Raw genomic sequence first — 9,199 nt, 5'->3', positions numbered from 1 at the left:
TTTCCATGAGGTTCTTTTCGACCTTCTTAGGAGCTTCTTGTACTCCCGTAACGCTGTCTTGTAGGTCTCCCAATGTCCCTCACTACCAGACGCAGTAGCCTGATTGAAGGTTTTCCTGCAGTTCTTGCGTGAAATCCTGATTTCTTCATTCCACCAGGGTGGCTTTTTCCTACCCCGGTGCTGCTTTTTGGGGCATGCAATGTCTATTGCCTTTCTGCAGGCCCCCGTAAAATGGTCGACAAGATATTCCAGCTCCTCTAGGTTTGCTGGAGTAGCCGGCTCTCTATCTTGTGGCAAAAGCCTATCCAGCTCTTTCCGATACCTATGCCAGTTGGCATTTCGCAAGTTTCTAGTTAGAGGAGCCTTGGGCGTTTCCCCTAATACCTCGAATTGGATATATCGGTGGTCGGAAAAGGAGTGCTCCTCAAGCACCTTCCACTTCCCGACCAGACATTCCGCATTCTCAGAGATAAGGGTAACGTCCAGAACTTCCCTTCGGGATTTTGTAATAAAAGTGGGATCATTCCCCCTATTCGCAATAACAAGCTTAGAACTAAGTATGAAATCAAAAAGTGACTCACCCCGTTCGTTATCATCGGAGCTGCCCCAGGTGTGATGGTGGGCATTCGCGTCACCTCCCAAAATTAGCGCCTCTCTCGTGCTGGCCACTAGGTCTTTAATGCAGGTAGTTGGCACCTCCTTGTCATGCGCTAGGTACATGGATGCCATCCTAATTGGTCGTCCGTTTGCACTTAGACTGACCGCTGTTGTGTCCTCGTCGCTAAGTTGTGGAAGAAAGAGACACTTTAGTGTGATACTTATCAATATGCACGTCCTTGGTTTCCCCGTTGAGGCTCCACTTACCAGTCTGTAGCCCGGCGCTTTCAGCCCACAAATGTTTTGTCCCACCACCCAAGGTTCTTGGATTAGGACGATGTCGGCTGCCCCTTTAGCTGTTAGACGGAGCAGCAGTGCAGCTGAAGCTGCTTTACAGTGGTGAAGGTTAATCTGCAGTACCTTCACCATCTTGGCCGTTATCGCCCACGTCGCCTATTAGGGTGGAGTTGACCGCGTCTTCCGACATATCGATCAACTCCTCCTCCGTATAAAGCCGAAGCATGCGTCCGACCCCCAGCGAAGACGTCGATGAGGCATAACCCCCGGTCAGGTCGTCCATCGGATCAACCTGCTCGGATTCTTCCTCCATCTCCACGTCGCTGTTGGCCTCTTCCGGCTCTACCTCCGCGATCAGGTTCCTCGCTGCGTTTACGTCGTTGCTGTAGACCTTAATTTTGGCCATGTCACAGCCGTAACGTATGACCCCGCTCTTTTGCTCCAACAACTCTATGGAGTCCTTATTTAGAAGCAGGACAACCTGCATCGTCGCTTTACCGCTTTCGTTGATTTTGACCACCTTCCAATTATCGGTAGGTAGCTCCGGATTATAGAGCCTTATGGTTTGGAGGATCCTTTCTGGCTCCGCTGGCTTGCAAGGCAACCATGCTCTCGCTCTCGGTCGCACCGGTAGGTCCTTGAAGTCGACCGCCCTGAGCTTCGCACCAGGGTAGACTTCTCCAATACCTGCAACTGTTTTCTTGTAGATCTCCGCTGATCTGGCATCCTCGCATGCTATAACGCGGATGTTATTTTGGAACCACCCCGCTCCCTTGCAGGTTGGCGGAGGTCCCGGATTCTCCAACATAATGTTGATAGCAATGTCGGCCATCGCGGCCTTAACCCACTTCCATTGCTGCCTCAGGGTGAGGCTGTCTTCATTGCTCTCATCGATGACGCCGAGCAGGATCTGCTCCTTGGCTACTTCAGCAAAAGAAGGCCCCTGCGTTCTGACCCTCTTTGCGTATTGGTTGGGCGTATTTTCCCCCGATCTATTGCGCTTACTGGAGGGCGCCTGCGGCTGCTTCTCCTCCGGCTTGCGGTAGTCGGGCAGGACTGCCTTTGCCCAGTCGATTTCTGTGAGGATCTCCTTCACATGCTCTTCCTTCGCCTTGCTACACAGGTCAGGCGTTGCGGTGAACCTTTGCAGGATTCGAGCAGCTAGCTTCCTCTGCCGATAGCCCGCTGCAGCTGGTTCTGGCCTCTGGTCAGGCCTCGTGAAGGCCGTGGGTGTCGCGGGAGGACCGCCCGGGGCCTGCGCCCCAGATTCAGCCTTATCCCCGGCTGCAATCTGCATGCCAGGTTGGCGTCCACTGGTGCCAGGAGTTTCCCGGGGTGGACTCCTTTGAGCAGCCCCACCGCCACTTTCCATCGTTTTTGCGAGAGCTTGGCCCGGTTTCACCATTGGCCTTGGTTTCCCGCTATTTGTCACCGCACTACGGCTGGTGGAGGTACTCTGCATCGCTTGAGCTCCTTGTTTAGTGGGCCGAGACCCTTCCGACGCTTTAAGGGGGCCGGTCCCTTTAGACATTGTTTTTGATGTTGTTGTTGCTGTTTTTGTTGTTGTTGTTGTTAATTGTTTCTTTTCCATAATACATCCCACGGGCTGCGGAGAAAGGGGTTCGTCCACCCGGGCAGAGATCCGCGATGCCCAGGTAAGGCCTACTTACATCCTGGGTGTGGCCGCCTCCCAGAGGGCTCCGTTCGCGACTGGGCTATTTAGGGGCCCCCAGCCTGGCCGATCCTCGGTACGGTGCGCGTGACGCCTTGATCCAGCCCCTTCAGACCTCCAAGCCACGATCAGAAACCATTTCCATATGACTACGCTATTAAGGAGTTTAGCACATAGCACTGATTCCTGATCTTAGCTGAGCACCATTCTGACATCGCACAGAATCCTCTGTAGTGCCCATTACCAGTCAGCACCCTCGTGGAGGGTTCAGCCGGAGGATTTTTTGCCGACCATTTTCCGAATATAAGTTAATTGGAAAAATTAATCCAATTTTTATAAATGTCTCGACACCAGCCAGCGCCACCTACCAGCCTGGCTTGTTTGTTTCAGCTCAAAAAGCATTAGAGTCTCACAGAAAACTTGCGCCCAAAGCTTATTTTCAATGCAGCTGGGAAATTGTTGAAATATTTCTAAAAAAAAAAAAACTTGCCCCAACTTTTAAAGTTATTTCACAGTTTGAAAACCAATCAATTTATACATATTTACTTACATTCACACACTAATTTTTCATATGATGTATGCTCTCCATCTTTTTTTTTCTTCTTTTTTCTTCTTCTTCAATTTTATATTTCTCCTTGAACTGCATTCGAAAATTTTCTTAACAGGAACGCACGTTTGCAAAACTATGAATACACATTCGCATACTTTTGCACAAGAAATGGAGGGGATTTTCAAAAGCTTTAGAAAAGTTCCAAAAACAATTTACAACTCATCTTTAATGCTTATGGTATGCTATCTGCACACTCAGTGTTAAATATATTTGCTGTATTTTATATCTGCCATAGAAATCAAACTTCTTAATAGAAAATATATCAGTTCTCTCCGCTGCAAACTTATTTCTGTATATGAAAGTATAAATTAAAATTAAAAAAAGAAAAGGAATAAACTGCAAAGAACAAGGCCACTTTCCGCGGCAATTTTGATTCAATTCGACCAGCGGTGGTCGCCATTTACTTACTCTTTGTACTTCATTCAGTTTGGGTAGTCGTATTTTTTTTTATTCTACTTGCTCTGCTGCTTCTTTAACTTATCTAACTTAAGTTTATTCCCAGGATATTTTACTTATTTTTGTGGGTTATTTGAAAAAATAGGTAAATGCAAAAAATATGTTTTTTCGGCAATGTAAATATAAGTAAAGAAGAGCTGTCTATCGTAAGCAAACGTTGAGTTGGCATAATGCCAAGCGCTCGCTTGCAATGCGAGTACGGAAAAAAGTATGGCAAGTTTGGTTGGAAAACGCTAGAAATAGTTTGGCGTGAAAAATACTATAATAATTTTGATGATAGGTAAATAGGGAAATCGAAATTCATTGAATAATACAACGAATATGATTTTTTTGCACTGCTTGATGAAAACATGTTTTAAACAAGCAATAGATAAAAAATTACAAAAAAAAATTATTTTTCTCCTGACTTTCCATTCATAACTATATACATCAGTGTTGTTGTTTCTCTTTCCGTTTCTTCAAAAGTATTTCATAGTCTATAATAATCGATATTTTATTTTCATCGATAGGCTTCACCGTGTATATCGATTTCGTTTCCATGAAAGTTATCGCTTAATTTGCTATAATAGTTATCGTTTAAGTTATCGATATGCCTGTACATGATATTTTAATTCAGTGCACGTAACCTTCCCAGGCCCAAGAAGAAACCCATCATTAAATTTCTTTAATTTTTATGATTACAACATAAATATTAGAAGAAAAATCCACGCTATGTCCCGGTTACTTTAAACTTGCACTTTATTATAATAAAATTTGTTGGGCTAAAAAACTGCATTCCCAGAAAAATTTAAAAATTGGATTGAAAAGTTGAAAATTTGCATGTGAATTTCTTGAATTTTCATGAGTTTTGCATAAAGTTTAGACATTTTTTTTTGTTGGTGTATAAACCATATTTTTATAAAAAATTAGCTGAAAAAAATAAAAATTGTTGCATATGTTGTAAACAATTCTCTGTGACAATATTTTTTTCCGGCAGTGTAGTTTACTGAGTTATTACAAAGTCACACAAAAAACACCGTAGTCCGTTAAAGAACAGTATAGAAACGAATCCGAAGTCGGTATACCTGCATCAGCCACACAATATTTGCGTAAATTGCCCCAAACTGTCGTAAAATATAAAGACTCCCGTTAGAAGAAAGTAATTTGCTCATGAGACTAAATCGCTTTAGCTACATATATCTGTGGCCATAAGCAATAACCGCCTAAGTCTACTTAAGAAAGAATTGAGTTATATATGCTATCGTTTTCTGCAACTACTATTCCATGTGTATGTGAAACTCGCATCTCATTACCTAGGCTATTTAAAAAGTTATAGATGAAAATATTTTGGCTCCCCCATAAAGTTAACATTACAATACAAATCTTTAAAGTGCTTTTCCTCGAATTCAGGTTTTTCGACTTAGGCGATTATTGCTTGTGACCACAGATATATGCTTGAGGTCCTTGAATCCTAATTCGAAGTCAGTTTACCCCTATTAGATTAAAAACCCTTACCGTAAGCTCTGTAAATATCAATTTTGTAAGAAATGTTAAACCATAACCCTCAAAACGGAACGTTAAATTAGCCCAACTAACATTATGAATAATGCACATACTAGGTGCTCTTTATCTTTAATATTTATCTCTCCTTATAGTTGCTATCTTTCTCATCATCTTTACCATTCGATTTATTTGTGTCTTAATTTTTATCTTTATTCTTTACTTTCATTTATAACAGGTTCTTTATACTTATTTTTATTTTTATGTTGCAACTTTATCTCAATCTTATTCTCTAGCTTTAATTTTGTCTTTATGTTCATATTTATCTCTCTATATCCATATATTCATCTTTATAGTTTTCTACATCTACACATTAATTTTTGTCTTACTTACTTAGTTACATATTTTTCTTTATTGGTATAAGTATCTTCCTGTACTTTTTCTTTGCATTTATTTTCATATTTATCTCAATTTTTAACTTTATCTTTTTTTCGTCTCTAGCCTTCTCTTAATTTTTATCTTCATATTTATTTTTATCCATATCTTTGCTTTTACTTTTTTCTTCTATCATTGGCGCTATCTTTAAGTTTTTAATTATGTTCACCTTTGTCTTCCTCTTCATCCTAATTTTTGTCTTCATCTTTCTTTTTTCTGTGTCTGTATCTTTATCTTCATATTTGTCTTTGTTTTTATAAGTACCTTTATCTTTATATTTAAGTTTATTTTTATCTTTATCTTCATTCTCACCTTTATCTCTTTTTCATCTTTATCTTCTTCTTCGTCATTATCTTCAACTTAATTTTTATCATAATATTTGTTTTGATCTTTATCTTTGTTTTTATCTTTATATTTTTTTTTTGTATTTGTATCTCTATCTCTGTATGTACCTTTAATTTTAACTTTGCCTTTAGATCATCCTCATGTCAATTTTTGTCTTCATCTTTACTTCTATTTTTATATTTGTCTTTTCTGAAATTTCATTTGTATCTGTATCCTTATTTTATCTTAAACTTTATTTTTATCCTTATCACAATATTATCTTTATTTTTATGTTTATTTTTTTCCTTATCATTAGCTTCCTCTTTTCCTTTATCTGTTTCTTTATTTTTATCTGTGTGTTCTTTGTTTTTCTTTTTCGGTCCTTTTTAATATCTTTACTACTTTCGCAATAGGATTTATCTCATTGGGCACTGGGCTGGCAAATATCAAATAGCGTTTCATTTTAAAACCAGTGAAGGTATTCACTTGTACATGCACGCTGACTGCTTGATCAACTCGAGTGTAAAATCTACAAGCGCGTACGAGCGAGTGAGCATTCTTTGTTTACGTTGGCATGCCATTTTCTTCTTTTATTCATTTTTTATCTTTTTTCTTTTTCGTTTTTAGTTTTTTTTTTTTCGGCGCGAACAAAGCGCCATTTTGGGCCTTAGGGCACGCATCCACGTACTACATATGCATACATATGTGATGTATACCCTGCAGTAAAAAGAAAAAACACTCAATAAAAATACTAGTTCATTATCTAGTATGTGCTAAAACCGTGGCCTACCAGTTCGACAATTTCGAATAACTTAAGCTTTCAGCGACATCTGCCTTTGAATTGCCAAAGACAAAAATAAAATGCAATTAATTGCTTTTATTACAAACTAGCAGACCCGGCGAACGTCGTCCCGCCCAAAATTTTTATGTATTTTATTGAAACTTTTTGGTCCAACATCTTCACCAACAATTCACGTTTACGATTTTCATTGGCACATTTGTCTGCTAAGATTAAGGTTTGGTGGTCATTTGCCGCTTTAAATAACCTAAGGAAAGTGTTATATCCGTTCTTGAAATTCTCCAGTTGTGCGGCATTACATAGCACGGTTATTCGCAAAGCGAAATACATTTTTTCCTCTTCACTCCCTGGCGGCAACAATGACCCGGTGCAATAGTATTGCATACATATTTAAAACATTAGCCAAATCGGATCATAAATAAGATTTTTAGTAATAACTTAACTACAGCGCCAACTGTCGGATTAAATTGTGAAACTAAACCATCCAGAGACCCACTCAAATACACAAAAAGTTTCGTTAAAATCCGTACAACCATTTAGGAGGATTTCACTCACAAACACACCTACAGAAGAATAAAAAAATTCATTCAAAGATAGCTAAAGGTCGGTACGTTTGTAGGCCTCACACCCCTTTTCAAATAGCCCAAATTTTCTCCATGAGTATGGGCTTGATTTTAACTATATACATATCTCCATACGAAATTCCAGTACTGTACCATGAATACTTTCAGAGATATGCAGTATAAAAATTCGATTTATATGGGAGGTGCCAGGCCCCCCTTCCAACAGCTGCCCTCTTTCTTTATGAGTATGCGATTTATTTTGTACATCTCCATACAAAACTCTAGAACTCTACCAAAAAATTTCCAGAGATAAGCACGCCCCCTTTTCCAATAGTTCCAATTTTTCTCCAAGAGTATGCGATTTATTTCGTACATCTCCATACAAAACTCTAGAACTCTACCAAAAAATTTCCAGAGATAAGCAGTATGAAAAATTCGGTTTGTATGGGAGATGTCACACCCCTTTTTAAAATAGCTAAAATTTTTCTCCAAGGGTATGCGATTGATTTCGTATATCTCCATACCAATTTCCAAAACTCTACCATGCACACTTTCAGAGATATGTAGCATGAGAAATTCGGTTTGTATGGGAAGTGCCACGCCCCCTTTACATATAGATTTTTTTCAGCCTAAAACCATTCTTGGGACACGTGCGGCAGGTGGCAATTTCAAAAAAATCGGTTCAGCCGCTCTCGAGCCTTGCGAAAACTAACAAACGGTTCTAAATATATATTAGTTGAGATATATTATATATTATAATTATATTTTGACAGTATCCGTTGTTTCTGATTGGCGCAAAAAAATCTTGCCTAGTGACGAATTCGCCCCTTGATATGGTCGTTACTTAAAGCTATTTATATTCGAAATTGCATGAAAATTGGAAAACAGGAATCTGTAACCTTATCCAGGCAAAAAGCTACCTACGTACCGAATTTTAAGCAAATCGGACCATAAATACGATTTCTTCGAACAGATCGGTCCCTGGTCCACTTCTCGGACAAAATGGATCATATATGCTAAAAAGCTACCTGCGTACCGAATTTTAAGCAAATCGGACCGTAAATACGATTTTTTCGAATAGATAAGTCCCTGGTCCACTTCTCGGAAAAAATGGACCATATATCCTAATATATGCTAAAAAACTACTTACATACCGAAATCAATCGAATTAAGCAAATCGGACCATAAATGCGATTTTTTGAAATAGATCGGTCTCTGGTCCACTTCTCGGAAAAAATGGGTCATATATGCTAATATATGCTAAAAAGCTACTTACGTACTAAATTTTATGCAAATCGGACTATAATAAGATTTTTTCGAATAGACCGGTCCCTGGTCCACCTACCCGAAAAAAACGTAAAATTGTTTTAGCCTAAAACATGGTGGTTACCAAAAGCTATTTGTATACAAAATTTCATGAAAATCGGACCAGCCGTTCGCGAGATTACCTGTTACAAAAAAAAGGGACTTCTCTTTATATAATTACTATAGATATAGATATAGATATCGGCTGTAGCGTCGCTGACTAACGGTTCTGCTTATGAGATCGTAGGTTCGCTTGGAAGTAGTTAAGATTTTTCAAATTAAATCAATGTAAGTCCATATAATTATTTCAATTTAAATATATGTAAATAAAAAATTTTTAAATCTAATTTCATGGCAGAAAAAACATACAAGTGGAAAGAAATACTTGCGCCATAAAAAAAAAAATAAATTTTTTTGATTAACTTTAAAAATTACAACAAAAACCTAGAAAAAGTAAAAAATAAATAAAAAGTACAAATGAAAAATAAAAAGTAAAAAAAAAAATAATACAAAAAAAAGTGAAAAAGATCCTCAGAAATACCACGCCAGTGCTTTGCTCTGCCGGCCAATGTGACTGTTGGAGCACCGCGAGCAGAATGCTTTTCACGGGGGACGAATTGGCAAACTATCTCATCAAACTGGTATGATGCTACTAGTAGATG

General features: G+C 38.9%; 1 protein-coding gene across 1 annotated transcript; it reads right to left on the bottom strand.

Moving 5' to 3' along the window:
• Positions 1–435: 435 nt before the first annotated feature.
• On the bottom strand, positions 436–2,412 carry LOC118744520. The gene is made up of 2 exons (XM_036477577.1): positions 865–2,412; positions 436–781 (listed from the first exon to the last, which is right to left on the bottom strand). Exon 1 carries the CDS (start codon positions 2,354–2,356, stop codon positions 1,004–1,006), a length of 1,353 nt encoding a protein of 450 aa, XP_036333470.1. The 5' UTR covers positions 2,357–2,412; the 3' UTR covers positions 436–781; positions 865–1,003.
• Between the last annotated feature and the right edge of the window lie 6,787 nt (positions 2,413–9,199).

The sequence above is a fragment of the Rhagoletis pomonella genome, unplaced genomic scaffold (genome assembly GCF_013731165.1).
Source record: "Rhagoletis pomonella isolate Grant_MI unplaced genomic scaffold, Rhpom_1.0 Rhpom_scaffold_00008, whole genome shotgun sequence".
NCBI classification, from domain to species: Eukaryota; Metazoa; Arthropoda; class Insecta; order Diptera; family Tephritidae; genus Rhagoletis; species Rhagoletis pomonella.
Note: the sequence above shows the minus strand (reverse complement) of the source record. Positions and strands in the feature narration are given on the sequence as shown.

Excerpts from the sequence above, each read along its gene's own strand:
- LOC118744520 (XM_036477577.1), bottom strand. The coding sequence starts at position 2,356 with ATGCAGAGTACCTCCACCAGCCGTAGTGCGGTGACAAATAGCGGGAAA.